The sequence below is a fragment of the Gnatocerus cornutus genome, chromosome 5 (genome assembly GCF_029298725.1).
Source record: "Gnatocerus cornutus isolate USDA-ARS CGAHR chromosome 5, icGnaCorn1.1, whole genome shotgun sequence".
Lineage (NCBI taxonomy): Eukaryota > Metazoa > Arthropoda > Insecta > Coleoptera > Tenebrionidae > Gnatocerus > Gnatocerus cornutus.
Window position 1 is genome coordinate 12,348,160 of NC_142237.1, and position 15,226 is coordinate 12,363,385.

General features: G+C 41.0%; 5 protein-coding genes across 11 annotated transcripts; 2 read left to right on the forward strand and 3 right to left on the reverse strand.

The window, feature by feature from the left end:
- Positions 1 to 12: 12 nt before the first annotated feature.
- On the reverse strand, positions 13 to 3,944 carry Hs6st (heparan sulfate 6-O-sulfotransferase). Its single transcript, XM_088038022.1, has 3 exons — positions 3,642 to 3,944; positions 3,417 to 3,591; positions 13 to 1,955 (listed from the first exon to the last, which is right to left on the reverse strand). Exons 1-3 carry the CDS (start codon positions 3,825 to 3,827, stop codon positions 1,042 to 1,044), a joined length of 1,275 nt encoding a protein of 424 aa, XP_087894148.1. The 5' UTR covers positions 3,828 to 3,944; the 3' UTR covers positions 13 to 1,041.
- Positions 3,945 to 4,074: 130 nt separating this feature from the next.
- LOC148174627 (uncharacterized) lies at positions 4,075 to 4,685 on the reverse strand. Its single transcript, XM_088038045.1, has 2 exons — positions 4,343 to 4,685; positions 4,075 to 4,297 (listed from the first exon to the last, which is right to left on the reverse strand). The coding sequence occupies exons 1-2, from the start codon at positions 4,683 to 4,685 to the stop codon at positions 4,164 to 4,166; spliced, it is 477 nt and encodes a 158-aa protein (XP_087894171.1). The 3' UTR covers positions 4,075 to 4,163.
- A 2-nt stretch (positions 4,686 to 4,687) lies between these two features.
- On the forward strand, positions 4,688 to 7,950 carry SelR (methionine sulfoxide reductase SelR). 7 transcript variants are annotated; one of them, XM_088038044.1, is made up of 5 exons: positions 4,688 to 4,967; positions 5,015 to 5,040; positions 5,103 to 5,207; positions 5,255 to 5,416; positions 7,548 to 7,950. In XM_088038044.1, exons 3-5 carry the CDS (start codon positions 5,111 to 5,113, stop codon positions 7,724 to 7,726), a joined length of 438 nt encoding a protein of 145 aa, XP_087894170.1. In that variant the 5' UTR covers positions 4,688 to 4,967; positions 5,015 to 5,040; positions 5,103 to 5,110; the 3' UTR covers positions 7,727 to 7,950. The 7 variants fall into 7 exon arrangements, with proteins under 7 accessions (XP_087894170.1, XP_087894169.1, XP_087894163.1 ...); XM_088038043.1 differs by having other exon boundaries at positions 5,018 to 5,040; XM_088038037.1 differs by having other exon boundaries at positions 4,688 to 5,040.
- A 4-nt stretch (positions 7,951 to 7,954) lies between these two features.
- Pak (serine/threonine-protein kinase PAK 3-like protein) lies at positions 7,955 to 13,485 on the reverse strand. The gene is made up of 10 exons (XM_088038013.1): positions 13,374 to 13,485; positions 13,015 to 13,279; positions 11,402 to 11,570; positions 11,186 to 11,355; positions 10,840 to 11,132; positions 10,615 to 10,792; positions 9,241 to 9,442; positions 9,076 to 9,191; positions 8,810 to 9,028; positions 7,955 to 8,764 (listed from the first exon to the last, which is right to left on the reverse strand). The coding sequence occupies exons 2-10, from the start codon at positions 13,276 to 13,278 to the stop codon at positions 8,681 to 8,683; spliced, it is 1,695 nt and encodes a 564-aa protein (XP_087894139.1). The 5' UTR covers position 13,279; positions 13,374 to 13,485; the 3' UTR covers positions 7,955 to 8,680.
- A 266-nt stretch (positions 13,486 to 13,751) lies between these two features.
- RagA-B (Ras-related GTP binding A/B) lies at positions 13,752 to 15,218 on the forward strand. Its single transcript, XM_088038031.1, has 3 exons — positions 13,752 to 13,919; positions 13,969 to 14,068; positions 14,114 to 15,218. Exons 1-3 carry the CDS (start codon positions 13,824 to 13,826, stop codon positions 14,923 to 14,925), a joined length of 1,008 nt encoding a protein of 335 aa, XP_087894157.1. The 5' UTR covers positions 13,752 to 13,823; the 3' UTR covers positions 14,926 to 15,218.
- Positions 15,219 to 15,226: the final 8 nt, after the last annotated feature.

Genomic DNA, 15,226 nt, shown 5'->3' on the forward strand with positions numbered 1-15,226 from the left:
TAAACTCGTAGAAACGGCTCATGTAAAAGTATATATTTTTGTACGTATGATACATGCACCTAGTTATATTACAGAGATAACAAATTAAAAACAACTAAGTACTAGAAGTAGATCTAAAACAATTATCCTAAATCAGTCAAATTATATGCGACTAACTTATAAAGGTAAGACGATATGTTCATTATTATTAACATTAAAATAAATGCAATACACAGTATTGAAAAAAATGAGTAATCGCAACATATAGTTAATCACATTTTTAGGGCACCGGATTGTCTTAACACTTATTTTCTTAAAAATAACGATCAGTTCGATAACCCTGTCAATCATCAATAAAATCTACGGGTTGTTCGTTAGAGACCATTGCACTGAGCCAACACGAAAAATTAACTAAATTTTTTTAGCTGCACCTAAAGTATGTCTTTGGTATGTACTTAACTTAATTACAGGCAGTGTTACGGGAATTAGTTTGCAACGAAACATCAGAATCGGGACTGTGGTGATCAATGCTTCGCAAGGCGAGACAAACGCGTGTGCTGTTGGTAGCACTGCATTTTAACATGTTTAACCAAAAAGATCAATCAAGGCACAATATAAAAAATATTTGTTTTCAAGGCTTCCTACACCTATTGTGTACTGTAGGCTTTACAAGTAGAAATTGGATGGTACGTCTGCCTGTCATATAAACGTGAGGTTAAACATTTGAATCCAAAGCCTACTAGGACCTTTCTAAACGTCGAGAGTCCCGCCTCGCGTTGGTACAACCGAAACTCCGCAACTTTCATGATTTCCAGGTCCTGATCGTACCGAAGTTTCCACCGCACCAACTTAGTACTTGATCAGTGACTAGTATGAAAAACAAGTGCGTGCGTCAGTGTGTTCGTGATGTGTTTCTTATTGAATATTATGGCAGACAAGTTTTCTAACGGGTGTTCGGTTTTTTGTTGAACACCCGCTATTTAATAATAATAATATCCTTCCGTTATTGTCGCGTCGATGGTTCAGTTTAGGAGCGCGGCCACTCCCCCCGGCTAACAACAACTAATGGGAAACTGTAACATCTTCGACCAGCCTATCCCAATCGAATTCTGTGACGCCGCTCCGCCCCGTTAACTCCCCCAAATGACTGTATCTCTTTTCGAAATCCGCATCGCGCGCTCTTAGCCGTTCGAACCGCTTAAAGAGCAGTTCTTTGGCGAACTTGTACAATTCGATGTCTAGATTGTTAAGTGCGGCGATCTTCGCCGCTTGCGTAGCGGTGAGCGTCGGCATCGTCGAACTCGACACTGTCGCATTGTTTTGTTCGAAGGGGACGGCGAACCGCAGGTTAAAAGTCTCCTCAAAGATGTACTGCGACATTTTCTGGTACTCCGTCAACCCGAAGAACGCCATCGACTCTAAATTCTTCTTCGCACTGATTAACAGCGTCCGTTCGCGGTCGCCTTTCGACATATACCCTCGATCGTAACAACCAACCAATTCCAAATCGGCCAACATCCTCGTCTGTCTGTTGATCGCCAGGTTGCTGTCGCAGTCGATGAACTCGTCCAAACTCACACCTTCCCAGTCTTCGCCGGCGTAGCAGGCGGGGATTTCGGCGTCGGCCGCCGGACGCCCTTTGCAGAAGTGGCGCGAGCCCTTCCAGGTGGCGCCGCGTTGGACGTGCCTGAATTCGCTCAGGTAACGCGCGACAGGCTCGCGTAAGAGGGTGATGTAGAAGTAGCGACGTTTGACGACGTTTCCTTCGAGTTCGTCGAGCTTCTCGTCGACGCAGCTTGTTAACTCCGTCCAGTCGGCGTGGAGGCCGCACTTCCAGCCGGTGGTGTAGCGGCTGAAGAGCCAACTCTGGTTTGAGTGCGGACGGAAACAGTAGCAGCGTTTCCGGGTCAGCGGGCACGTGCAGGGACGCTTCAAGTCCAAGTCGTGGACGAGGTGCTTGCCGAAGGATGTGCCGCCTGAAAGACACGAAGAAATTTCTTTAGTGCACCTTACTACAGTGTTGAAACTTTTTGAAAATAATAAAATTATGTGAATTTGTTAACTAAAAGCTATTTTTGTAGGCGCCAAATTTAAAATGCGGCCCTGTGATTGGTCATTCTGTTTTTCGTTGTTATACAGCATGTTTCAAAATGATTTCGTTCGTGATGCGCCGCTTGCACTGTTCTGTGTCTGAACTACATCTGTCAACGGTGTCACTTGGCAAACGTCAAAATCGAACAAAATTACGTTTTACTAAAAAACTTGTCAGTTGGTTGTAGAGCCATTTATTAATCAAAATTGACGTGAAAAGGAGAAATTGGTGAAAATCACTAGGAAATCAGGGGAAATTGGTCAAAATCACTAGGAAATCAGAAGAAATTACTAGAAAATCAATGCGAATGGCAAGGAAATCAGGGGAAATCAACGAAACTCATTTGGAAATCAGAACAAATCAACGAAAATCCGGGAAAATCGGAAATCACTAGGAAATTAGAAGAACTCACAAAGAAATCGGGCGAAAGTCCAAGAAAATTAGGGAAAATCATTTCGAAAACAGGAAAAATCAAAAGAACTCATTACCAAATCAGGAGAAATAATTGGAAGATGAAAGAAAATTTACAAAATTGTGTTCACGTTCGCTAAAATGTGGCATATTTGCATTGTTTTTCAACGCCAACTACGATGTTCTAATATTCTTTTATATCTAGCGGCCAGGTACTCCCTAAAAGTAAATAAATATAGAAAACAACCAAAGTTTATTATCTGACTAATGACAAGTGTCACTAAACAGCATATTTTCGTTAGCATCGCCATAAAGTTGTCAAACCATCGACTTTAGCAGTTCCAAGGCCGCTTTGATTTGCCACAAAATTAACAAAAAAACACGATTATTTGTTATCTTTTGTTTGCAGAGTCAACAGGATCTAGTCTGCAAAATTCATCAAATCAATATTTGTACTGTCATTCTAGCAGCACTTTTATGAGCAGATTTTATCATTCGTATTTTGACAAAATAAACAACGAAATGTGTTTGCTTAGAGCTGATGTTGAATGCAATTCCTAGAAAAAATCAAAATTGGCTTAGATTATCACTTTGTGGACTTAATCTACATATCCGCTGTATAAATAGAACAATTGATAAATGAGCCAAAACCGCGCGGTTTCCGTAACCTTGGATGTAGGACGATTGTAGAAATTGAGTTTTGTGGAGACGTGCATGTTTTATTAACAATATTGATGACTTCCTGGAGAAATAACGAATTTTGATCACGTAATATTTCTGAGTTCAATGGCTCATAATGAAAACTAACTGAAGATACTCTAAACATAAATAGACCATAAAAACGTATAAACAAGTGCGAGCATAAATTGTTCATCCCCTTTAAACCGCACTGTTTAGATCCAGTTGGTTTACATAACTCTCCCTTTTCACTCACCAGTTTTCTGCATGTGTAGAAACACCATGACGTCGTGTGAGTCCATGTCGAATGAGAAATCATCATTCAACATATCGTCGTAACTTAAACCTACTTTGCTGTTTGGTTGCGTGAGGGGCTTCCCCAAATTATCTTCTAATGATATGGATGCTTCTTTGTTGCTAAGGGCACAAACCTGGAAAAGTTGGGTTAGAAATACGGATTATGAATGGGAAAATCACTCACTTTATCTGGACAGAAGTAACCGAGACCCACAATGCCAAAGAGAGCGAGGGCCACGCAGAAATATCCAATTCTTCTTAACCTGGAAGATTTTGGCTCCATTTGCTTTATTTCGTACACACCATTCGGCAACAGCAGTGCTATATCGCTGTCAATCACTTGCACCGATACACTTTTCAGATTCTTCATTATTCATCGCATTTAACAACGGGGAGATTAATTATGAATTTTTAACATTTTGAGGTATCTGTACCACTCGGCCATTTATAAAATATTGACAGAGTGACAGCGAGAGAGCGACTTTTGTTGTCATGCAAACCGCAGGACGCCATCACAAACCCTTAAAACAAAAAACCACCAAAGTGTAAAATTTTATTCAAGTACAAATAAAAAGGAGCTTCTCCAGTTATCGTAATAACTAAATTAAATTAAGCTCGACAAAAAAACGCTACTTTTTTAACAAGTGTAGGAACTTTTTTATTTAAAGATGACGTCCTGTGTTTACTGCGCGCGTGAAATTCGAATTCAAAAATGCCGATCCAGACTCATGTTTACGTAGTGATAAGACTCCCAGTCCGGCTCGATAATGAAATCTCTGCTTTTTGGTTTGTGCAGCGGCGGCTCATGCTTCCAGGCAGGCGGCTGCTCAAACGGCACCGCTACAGGGCGATTGATAAAATTGAGTGGACAAATTCATCTCCTACCTGTTCCTGAGGGTAAAATATCAACAACGTGCAACCAATACAGCCCGTGGGCCACCACCCACATTATCCACGTCAATTCTTTATTGTAGAAGAACGACGTGGGTTTTTGGGGCCACATTATTATGAGCCCCTTTTGCTGGAATTTTTTGTTAATATCCTTCGGAGTCAGAAATTTCTTGTAAATGTCGTCGCGCGACTGCTTGGTGCGTATTCCTGAAAATATGTAGCGATTCAGACTGATAATGGACGCGGGTTTTGCGCCCGGGAGGGGCCGCAGGTGCTCGGAAGCCATCACTGAAATTTTGCGCGAAAAATTGAATTTGATTTTACGAATTTTTGACATCTGTGAATCTGTCGACTGTCAAAACTCGATTGCTTTGCCGAAGTTAATTAAATTTGTGGTATATAGTTTGGTGGTAATTGCGCCTGTTGGATCCAATTAGCGTTGATTGACCGCTTAATTGGGGTAATTAGATTGTGATGCATGCGCGAATCAAGTCGTGTGCGACGGTGCAAAAGTGAGGTTATGTGTGACTTACGTAACCTGCCGAAACTCGGTCACTTTTATCTAAATATTGTCGGAACACGTCGCTGAATGTGCTCATATGTGATGAATAAGCCCACAGTAGGTGTCCTACGTAGTTCGGTCCGATTTTTAACGCTCGGTTTAAGCAGGAAATTCGCTCGGAATTCGCCAGGTGTTTGTCACATTTTAGTCCAAATAAGGCTCTGTGAGTTTTGACACACTTTTTCTCATTAGTCGTAAGGATGGCGGACAAAGTGGACAAACCCGACTTGAAGAACAGACTCACCCCCATTCAGTATCACGTGACACAGGAAAAAGGCACTGAACGACCATTCTCTGGTAAGACAGCCCCCTTGACTACTTATTTCATTAACTCCAATTTTCAGGGTGTTATAACAAGTTCTACGACTCTGGTACTTACGTTTGCATCGTCTGTGAGCAACCATTGTTCACTTCGGAGACGAAATACGACAGTGGTTGCGGCTGGCCGGCCTTCAACGACGTCTTGGACCAAGGGAAAGTCAAGCTGACTCCGGATACTAGCGGAGGTATTTGACAAGAAATTATAGAAAAAATCCAGCAGCTTCCTATTTCACTCAGATAAACTTCTGACCCTCAACATTTTATGTTTCCATTCCAGTTTGTATTACAATTGTAAGAGATAGGAGGCTGCGTTGTTTTACGATTAATTTATCACGTTTTTGCGCTTCCTTGTTGCACCACTTCCTAACAGAACCAGCGAGTTGCATCGCCGCAAATTTATCGTAAACTTGTCATCTAAAATTAGATTTGGCCGTTGAGAACGCGACTTGAATATGGAGATTAACGCGTGGTTTTCAAGCTCGCTAATGGTCGTTGATTTTTATGAATCAGGGCCTATTGTGGGTTCTTATTGTTGTATTCTGCGTCGCTCCTACATATTAGCCCGTGACGCTTCATTGCAGAGGAATGCTGAATTTTAATTGAACTGATTTTTGTTCGCATTATTCGGCGGAGTGCATGAAATTTTACATCTCGTTGAGTTTTGGTTGATCATGGGGAAAATCGATGGCTCTTTCATTCCAGTGAAGGTCAAAGGATGAAGGCGGAGGTCACTTTATCAAATCAGAGCTAATTGTTATGTCTTGTGATGTAAAAATGGTATTTTTAGCCCAGAAAACACGAGGTCGAGATTAGGAATAATACAATGGATAAGTGGCTTTAAATATTCCAATAAATCAAGGAGGCGTTGTACACTTTGCTGGATTGGTAGCATTGTCAGAGAGCCTACTCTGAAATTTTACTAGACCTAGTGAGCAAATCCAAAAATTACCTTTATTTGTTTAATTACCTACAGCAAAATATGTTAAAAATCGACCTTAATAACCATAATCAAGCAGCCTTAAAATTTTGTAATTGTGTTCGTAGTCTGTTCATTCTAACAGTTTTATTTGCATTGATTTCGTCTTACCTGTGTGGTCTTGCAGTGAAAAATGATCTTAAGTTTAACAGTTGGAGCCTTTCAATAGCTATTAGTAACTATTTCAACGCACTCTAAAATTAGTACGAAAACACAAGTGTTTGTTTTTTAACTGCGGAGTTACAGAGCCTAGCAAACATTAACTTTTTTTGTTAATCATGGAAGACTATTTTTAATGCACTCTATATTTAGAAACTATAAATGTATAATTATCGCATGTTTGTTTTGGTTGTTTTGCCGCTAAAGTGCAGCGTTGATGAAATTTTCGAAAATTCTTGGGTGTAAATCAGACTTTTAGGGAAAAATTGAATGTGACGACTTTTGACTTTTGTCTCAACATTTCAAATTAATTAATAATTAATGAAAGATTTGTTCCAAAAGAGATTTAAAAGAGGATTTGACAAGTTTTAGCGAATTTTCGCAGCACGATTAGCTTCTACGCATGTCACAGTTGCGTCAAGGTCAAACGGTTTCGCTACCAACTTCTACCGGTTAAAATTACTAGAGGCTGCCGCCAACTTCACTTTTTAGCTAAAAATTTGAAATCACGCTGCAGGGACCGTTTTTCCACCAATCACACGTCGAATTAGTTGAGTAGTAGTTTAAGATTGACTTAAATTCAATTTAATTATTGTGTAAACTGGGCCTAAGTCTTGATTTTTTAATGTTGGTGACTTTGGACTTGATATTGAATGTGAAAAAGTCATAGACAGTGCTACCAACCAATTTCAAATTTCGCCGTTTTTATCCTTATTTGCTTGATTAAAGTTAATTTGAACACAATCTAGACCACGTCCGCCTCTTGCGTGATTAAATTTTGTTATCACAAAGAAAATTTGTTATTAAACCGCATCTGTTTACACATTTTTTTGATAAATATTGACCGAAAAAATGTTGGAGCAACGCAAAATATAGCACTAGCAGCGCCGCGCCTTTCCAAGCCCCTAACTCCAGCTAGCGAGCATCTAACCGCCTATAAAATCTTATGCTAAAACTCTAAATCTGTGTGAATTTTGGGTTGTTGGTAATTTATTCCTTTCGGGACGCTAATGTGACTTGTTTTCTTTTCATCTGATCCCGCCCCTTCCAACTCCCCGTCACTGTTTTTTTTTGCTTGTACAAATCGTTATCAAAATTCTTTTTTCTTTCGTTTTGGGTTCTTTTTGGTTTGCGTTTGTTTTTATCCCACCTTTTGGTCCTTTCCCTTTCCGCCTAGTTAGTTGGAGCAAACCTACTACTCCTCATATCCCAACCAGGGCGAATCAGGACGGAAGTGACGTGCGCCCAATGCGGCTCTCATTTGGGGCACGTGTTCAACGATGGACCTTTGCCTACGAGGAAGAGGTTTTGTATTAATTCGGCGTCGTTGAATTTTATTCCCGATAAGGAGGAGAGCTAGGAGGGAGATTCTAATGTTTTTAATAGGACCACTAATCAAGTGATATCGGCGATGTAGTTAGGCCTACTTTTGTTAACAGTTGGAGCCAAATGATGCAATTTTTACCTCACTTTGTTTTGTTTGTTGTTAGCTTTTGTGTTGTGTATTTTTGCATATCAAATTAATATTTCTAATGAGGCTTTACAGTTTTGTGAGACATGTTGAATAAATTTTGTATAAAAACAGTCGTTGTAATTATTATAAAATGATTTATTAATTACCATACACATCTTTCATTGGCAACAATATGCCGTCGAATATACCTTGGCAATCACAATATGAATTTTCCTTCATAAATACTAGTGCAAAAATACTATAACTAGTTAAATCATTCAGACTAACACTCATTCTTCATCTATATAGACCTGACTGGCCTTTTTACAATATAGTTTTCTTTTTCCTAAATTTCTTTACAAATTTTCTTAACAAAATATATAACTAAAACATTAACAAAACGCGATAGCTAATAGAAATAAATAAATTCCGATCGACACATGATAAAAACTACAATCTAATACAAGACTGGTCAGAAAATGCATAAAAATACAATGAAATCGACACGTAGCCACATAAAGTCACGTTTCCAGTCAAACAAGCGTTAAAGCATCCAAAGAAGCGACCAACGACCACCGTCATTGCCAACCCAACAAAAAAAATAGTTCTGCTGCGTTATTGTTGTAAATTAGGCACACGTCTCCTGTCACTTATACGAACATCAGACCTCTATTAAATGCTTACGTCCCTAATAAAATACGACCCATATAACTAGAACTGCAAGCAAAACTCAAAAATATACGATTATATTACATTATCAAAAAAAATCGAATGCATTTCTAGTAACATGGGATATAGTCTGTCACGTATATATAATACAAAATAAAAGAACTCAACAGGACAATGGCCTGCATTTTATCGCTAGTGTTGTTTGGCCGCCTCCTTCGCCGCCAGAATCAGCGGAGTCAGGCTGGCCAACGGTCGCGCTAGCTTCAGAAAAGGGTGCTGAAAACAACTGGTTATTTCGAGTATTATTAAATTTGTCCTTACCTTTAACAAGTCTCGCGCTGACGACCTCTTATCAACCTCCACAGCCAAACACTGGTCTAGAAAATCTTGGAAGGCGGGCGACAATTTCTCCTTGTCTTTAATATCCGGTTTTCCGTTGGTAGCAATGAGATACAGCGCCCGTAACGGATTCTCGTTCAAATACGGAGGCTCACCTTCGATCATCTCGATGGCCATAATACCCAACGACCACACGTCCACCTGGAAAATGAAATAAGAAGAAGAGAAAAGAGAAACACGCGACTTACTTTGGGGCCATATTGCTTCCGCGTGACGACTTCCGGTGCCATCCAATACGGCGTTCCGACCATTGTGGTTCGTTTTGATTGTTCGGGGCTAATTTGAGCACAGAAACCAAAATCAGCTAGAAAGGGGAGATTACACAAGGGTTGTATTCGGTGGGGTTTTCTTACTCAGTTTGACAGAACCGTCCATTCCGAGGAGAATATTGTCGGACTTGATGTCCCTATGGATGACCTGGTTTGAGTGGAGGAAGTCGAGGGCTTGGAGGACCTCTCGACACACAGCCGCTATTTGGCCTTCGTCCATGCAGGTTTCGGTTACTACGTCAGTCAGGGAACCGCCTGGTAAATATTCCATCACAACCCAGAGCTCCTGGAAGCGAGAAAATGTTTAATCTAGTCGCCTGGTTCTTTGCGAACGGGTGTCTAAAGTTGCCATGAAAACTTCATATTGTTGCCAATGACACGGTTAATAAAAATATGTAATAAAATCGCGAAAAAAATTGTCCATTTTTAACAATTGTGCATGATAAAACTTATTTCTACAATTAAAAAAACAGCTTCATGTAAAAAAAACTACGTTTTCTTTTAAATTAAACTTAAAAAGTTTGTTTAAAATAAGCTCAAAAACAGTTTATTTAAATGTGGAATGACGAAGAACAAAAGCAATAACAAACAGGCATAACAATTAATAAACAATACAAAACAATAAAAAATGAAAAAGAATTACAAATGTAATGCATTAAAAAAATGTCACGGTGTGAAATTTACTAGCGAGTTTGGGATGAAATTCAACGATTTTGTATCTCACCTATATCGATATCTTCGTAAAATCAGAATGAACCAACTCTGACGTCTGCTCGCTCAAAGGGCCTAAACTTTTTTTTTTTAATTGATAAAACTAAAATTTTGGGCGCTACTTTAATTTCAAGTTTTAAAAATTGTTTACGAAAAGAATTTATTTTTTCCATATACTTAGAGCACGACCTGCTGTATAAAAGTAAATATACAATATGGACAATTTTTTTCTCATTTTTGAAACTGGCCTAACTGTGGTGACCAATCAAGTTAAAACCTACCAATATCATTGTAACAAGCAACTGGAGGATGTTAATTTTCAATTGGAAAACATTACATATTAAAATAGCTTGTCTTTATCCACCTTAAACGTTATCAACCGCCCGCGCGGCCCGAAATGCGCGTAACTTTTTATTTACAAGGAAACGCTTAAGTTTTTTACTTAAGTAAGCCTTGAGCCAATTTTTGCGTTTATTGGAAGTTAATTACCAATAATCAAATATTGGTTTTTTAAGGTATTCATTATACATTGAAAACACCGAAGGAATTTAAGTGTATGTAAAGTGAAACCACTTTTAAAGGGAGCTTTAATTTCCCATTGTACTTTTACGTAAATTTATCCGAAGAAAACAACAATACCGACTGCGTTTAAACAAGGAATGCTGAAATTAATAGCGATACTTAACAAATGACGTCATCGCAGATGTTTACCTGTTACGTGAACACTTTTTCGTGTCCAAAACTCACCTCGTTCACAAGATAACTGTCTAAATAATTCACTACATTCCCGTGTTTATTTTCTCGCATGACTAGAATCTCATTGATAATCAGTTCTTTCTTAGGCTGTTGTGATAAGTTCATTTGTTTGATGGCAACTTCAACTCCCGTCGACGTCTCCATCGCCGTGTAAACAGTCCCCGAAGCACTATAACAAACACATTAAACTCCGATCTTTCTTTTCCACCCACTCACCCTTGTCCGATTTTATCGATTTTGGTATATTTTCTGACCGGATCGCCCACGGAAACGATGCTCCTCAACTTCTCTAGTATCTCTTCGTCGCTCATCTTCTTCTTTCGCTTCTCCGACGCCGCCCTCGACATCTCAGGACCGGCTTGGTTCTTATTCCTGTCGAGGATAGGCGCCGGCGGCGTCGAATTCGCATTGGCACCATGCGTCGGTGTCGTATGGGCTGGACTTAGGCTGTGGGTGGGCGTCGCGACGCTGTTGTTGGTTATCTGAACCTCCTCGATGGGTTTCGTGTACTAACATCGACAATATGTTTACCGATCAAAAGAGAAATTTAACATCGACTTACGATGCTCTTGGTGCGTTCGGGGCGACTGGCGATGGGTGGCGGAGGCGCTTCGTCTTCGATTTCCGAGCTGGCTGCATGTGCAGGACTGTGGTACGACTGCGGGCCGCCTTCAGCCTCCGTCGGCGTTGTGCTGCTCGGGCTCGAGCTCGAGACACGACTCAACGATGAACCTACACTCGACAATCAAATGAAAGTACTTTCAGCAGTCGTACCAACCTGAATGGGTGGCTGTCGTCGTCTTCGTCATGTACTTCGTGTTCGGTGGCTCTTTCGTCGTGTTGTCGTACCAATTCAACACGTCCAAGACGGCCTGAGGGTTGTTCTTCTGCTCCTGCTTGCTGATGTTGGAACTCATCAACAGGCGGGACCACGCCTCTGGCATTCCCTATCGACAAAAACGACAGTTCAGAGTGGTGGAAACAAACGAAGGAACGGTTTCCCAGGTTTTATGTACATCGAGGTGGAGATCAGTGCGCGGAAGAAAAAGTTGACAAAGCAGGTGAATGAAAGAGGCGACGACAGAAGCTTTTGTCGATCGCAACTGAAATCTTTGATAGGAAATGAGAAAATTCCAATTTCTAGGGTGTTAGCAGTGTTGGAATAAGCGAATTCTTCTGAAATCCAAACTGTTGAATATTAAAATAACTCTGGAACGGAAGAACTGAGCTCATCAAGATTGCGGCGCTCATTACAACACATCTCTTGAGAAAGTTGGACGTTGATATTAAAAGATAATTATTTACAATGAACATTATTCGGAAATCAAGGTTATTGCTCCGATATGCATTTTTTACAGGTTGGTACCAAAGTACCATTATCCAGTGACTTTGGCATTTCGGAATGACAAGCGGAGCTGCCAACACATTTCAGGTTTTCAAGCCTCTTAGTCCCGTCATTGCTAATATGAATATCAGTGCTGCCAACTTGAAAAAACTTCTTTTTTGAGTCATTTCAGATTTTTTCGTTTTAATTGTAATGCAAATTCCTTTCCCATTTGCGTATGCAGTTTATCTGTCTTATGCATCTCTGGCTATTAGCATTTCGCACTTTGCGGGGTGGCAGAGTAGTGTTTCTGGTGACCTTCTGGGGATTTATTGTTTAAATTATGCACCCTTTGTTGGAGTGAAGGGTTTCATTGTGCAATAACCTTGACTGAAATGTAGTTTACTAACTACTGAGACTAAACTATTTTCGACAACTCTAAAGAAAAAGCGCCTAGATAATAGAACGTGAAGAAGAGCAAGACAGTAAAGAGAAACTCGCACTTATGGTCTTTGTAACGCTAATCTATGTACAAAACACTACAAATGCATGAAAGGAAATCAGTGGAAAGATCATGGAAAACATATAGAGATAAGTTCGATGATAAAAAAGAAATGTATGAGTGGGTGACACCGGAAAGAACCTTGATTAATGAAAAATTGGGTGAATGTGGGGAAACCCGGATAGATCCATAAGTAATGCATTGATTTAGGGTCCTACATCATGCAAACTGAAACAATTGGGGTGACGATACCATAGACGTTCGTTTGTTTTGGTAGTACCCAAAGATCCAGTAGAGGGCTTAAGTGAACAACCAATCAAATCTCCAGGCCCAGGCTTAGAAAAACAAATATTTACAGATAATTTAGATAACTGTGATCTCAAAATTGGGCCAAATCATGCAAAGAGTATCCGCCAAAAGAAAACAACCAATCTATCTAGATGCAACTAAACAAAAACACTGTAGGCTACTTACTTTGAGTGGCAGCTTGCAACAGAATGCTCAGGTTATTAAAACGAAAAAAACAAGCCCCTACCACAGAAAGCCAGCGCACACCAAGACTCACCGTGAATTCTCCAGAGACGGGGTCGAAGCCCACATGGACCGTGTGCTCGAAATTGGTGGGATAGGAGATGTTGGGCTTGTCGGTGGTGTACGTGGACAACTTGCTCGCCTTTTTCGACTTGAGATTCTTCTTCTTCCGGTCGGCGTCCTCGGGCTCTTTGGGCAGGGGGCGGTCCATGGCCAGCGAGTTGGACAGGCTGTCGGTGCCCCGATTGGAAGTGAGACGCACGGGGGGCGCCGGGGGCTTCTCGTCGTCCGAAGACATCCTGCAAGCGCGAATTCCAGGAATTGCAAAAGGAACTATGGGCGCGCCGGTATGCGTCAGCCCTTAGAACTTCACGGATGCGGATGCGAACCTACCTTAGTATGACAGGCACTGGTTGATTCTAGGTGATGAACACGCCCGCGGCTAATACACAACGGTTTTTACCGAACAAATAAGTACATTTAGAGCGAGATATGGACAAAATCCATATCTAATCGCCGATTACTTTCGGGATGACCACCATTTTGATGTCACCGGGGCGGCGCTATCACAGACAACGCCCGCGGCGATTTTCACAATCAAACAACGCGAAAAAGAGAGAGAGAGAACCAATCCAGCACGTCGGTTATCACTACGTGGGCTGGTAACAAAACTGTCACGTTTAGGGACTTTCCGCCTACACTTTTCCAGCAAGAAAATATTCGATCAACACAACAAACGCGTTCTGATCGTCACATTACGAAATAAAACACGACGAACTCCTTAAGACCAATTAAACAATACTGGTCTAACCACAACAATGCAGTGTCACCGACGGATGACAGATGACAGTTGACAGATCACGTCCTGTCATTAGTCAGTTTCCATCTGTCAAGCAACCCCGTTTATCTCGTCAAATAAACACCACCATGAAGAAAAAGGTACGTCGCAGTTCCCCAAAACCTTAAATTCACTTGTTTCTTCATCTAGGTGCTCCTAATGGGTAAAAGCGGCTCTGGGAAAACCAGCATGAGGTCAATTATCTTCGCCAACTACATCGCCCGAGACACCCGCAGACTGGGGGCCACAAGTAAGCATCCCCTTGATCAAACCCTCACTAAGTGTTGAATTTCAGTCGACGTGGAGCACTCGCACGTGCGCTTCTTGGGGAATTTAGTCCTAAACTTGTGGGACTGTGGTGGTCAGGAGGCCTTCATGGAAAACTACTTTGTCTCGCAACGCGACAACATTTTCCGGAACGTGGAGGTTTTAATTTACGTCTTCGACGTGGAAAGTCGCGAATTGGAAAAAGACATGCACTACTACCAGTCGTGTTTGGAGGCGATTTTGCAGAACTCGCCAGATGCGAAAATCTTCTGTTTGGTCCACAAGATGGACCTGGTGACTGAAGACCAACGGGAAATCATCTTCAAAGAGCGCGAAGACGATCTGAAGCGACTTTCGCTTCCGTTGCACTGCACCTGCTTCCGCACTTCCATCTGGGACGAGACTTTATACAGGGCCTGGTCAAGTATTGTCTACATGTTAATCCCAAACGTTAAGGAGCTAGAGAACAGTTTACAACAATTTGCTAACATTGTAGATGCGGACGAAGTTCTATTGTTTGAAAGGGCGACGTTCCTCGTCATCTCGCATTGCCAGAGGCGGCACCACCGCGACATCCATAGATTTGAGAAAGTCTCTAATATAATCAAACAGTTTAAGTTGTCGTGTTCGAAGCTAGCGGCGCAGTTCCAAAGCATGGAAGTGAGGAACTCCGCTTTTGCGGCGTACATAGACCTATTTACTAGTAATACATACGTGATGGTTTGCATGTCTGACCCGCAGATACCATCGGAAGTTACGCTTATTAATATTAGGAACGCTAGGAAACATTTTGAGAAACTTGAAAAGGTGTCGAGTTCAGCACCGATTGGACATCACTAGGGAACTGAATTAGGGAATTTGTGCCAAAAATTGCCGACGGAGCGGAAACAGTACAATTAAGATTAATGCAGCATATCCAGATTTGTAAATTGCAATATTTTCTAGATATTAATTTTTTATTTATTATAAGATTGAGCAGGGAAGGATAGACAGGTGCTATTGGAAGTGAAGAACAAGGATCTATGGCGTGTGTGATTCTGTTTTGTATGTCTGGTCTCGCCAATGTTTCAGAGGTGTATAAAATGCAAATTGCTTAGCAAACGAATGTGGGAATAAATACCTCATATATTTGGTGGTTTTG

What these genes read in the sequence shown, in the direction of transcription:
- SelR (XM_088038037.1), top strand. Translation starts at nt 4,938, where the DNA reads ATGTGCTCATATGTGATGAATAAGCCCACAGTAGGTGTCCTACGTAGT. An exon ending in ATTCGCTCGGAATTCGCCAG is followed by an intron (nt 5,041 to 5,102) that starts GTGTTTGTCACA and finishes TTTTCTCATTAG; the next exon opens with TCGTAAGGATGGCGGACAAA. An exon ending in CACTGAACGACCATTCTCTG is followed by an intron (nt 5,208 to 5,254) that starts GTAAGACAGCCC and finishes TCCAATTTTCAG; the next exon opens with GGTGTTATAACAAGTTCTAC.
- Pak (XM_088038013.1), bottom strand. Translation starts at nt 13,278, where the DNA reads ATGTCTTCGGACGACGAGAAGCCCCCGGCGCCCCCCGTGCGTCTCACT. An exon ending in CCGTCTCTGGAGAATTCACG is followed by an intron (nt 11,571 to 13,014) that starts GTGAGTCTTGGT and finishes TTTTGTCGATAG; the next exon opens with GGAATGCCAGAGGCGTGGTC. An exon ending in GGAAGCAATATGGCCCCAAA is followed by an intron (nt 9,029 to 9,075) that starts GTAAGTCGCGTG and finishes TTCATTTTCCAG; the next exon opens with GTGGACGTGTGGTCGTTGGG.
- LOC148174627 (XM_088038045.1), bottom strand. Translation starts at nt 4,685, where the DNA reads ATGTCAAAAATTCGTAAAATCAAATTCAATTTTTCGCGCAAAATTTCA. An exon ending in TATTTTACCCTCAGGAACAG is followed by an intron (nt 4,298 to 4,342) that starts GTAGGAGATGAA and finishes ATCGCCCTGTAG; the next exon opens with CGGTGCCGTTTGAGCAGCCG.
- RagA-B (XM_088038031.1), top strand. Translation starts at nt 13,824, where the DNA reads ATGACAGTTGACAGATCACGTCCTGTCATTAGTCAGTTTCCATCTGTC. An exon ending in ACACCACCATGAAGAAAAAG is followed by an intron (nt 13,920 to 13,968) that starts GTACGTCGCAGT and finishes TTCTTCATCTAG; the next exon opens with GTGCTCCTAATGGGTAAAAG. An exon ending in CCGCAGACTGGGGGCCACAA is followed by an intron (nt 14,069 to 14,113) that starts GTAAGCATCCCC and finishes GTTGAATTTCAG; the next exon opens with TCGACGTGGAGCACTCGCAC.
- Hs6st (XM_088038022.1), bottom strand. Translation starts at nt 3,827, where the DNA reads ATGAAGAATCTGAAAAGTGTATCGGTGCAAGTGATTGACAGCGATATA. An exon ending in GTTACTTCTGTCCAGATAAA is followed by an intron (nt 3,592 to 3,641) that starts GTGAGTGATTTT and finishes CAACTTTTCCAG; the next exon opens with GTTTGTGCCCTTAGCAACAA. An exon ending in TCTACACATGCAGAAAACTG is followed by an intron (nt 1,956 to 3,416) that starts GTGAGTGAAAAG and finishes CGTGTCTTTCAG; the next exon opens with GCGGCACATCCTTCGGCAAG.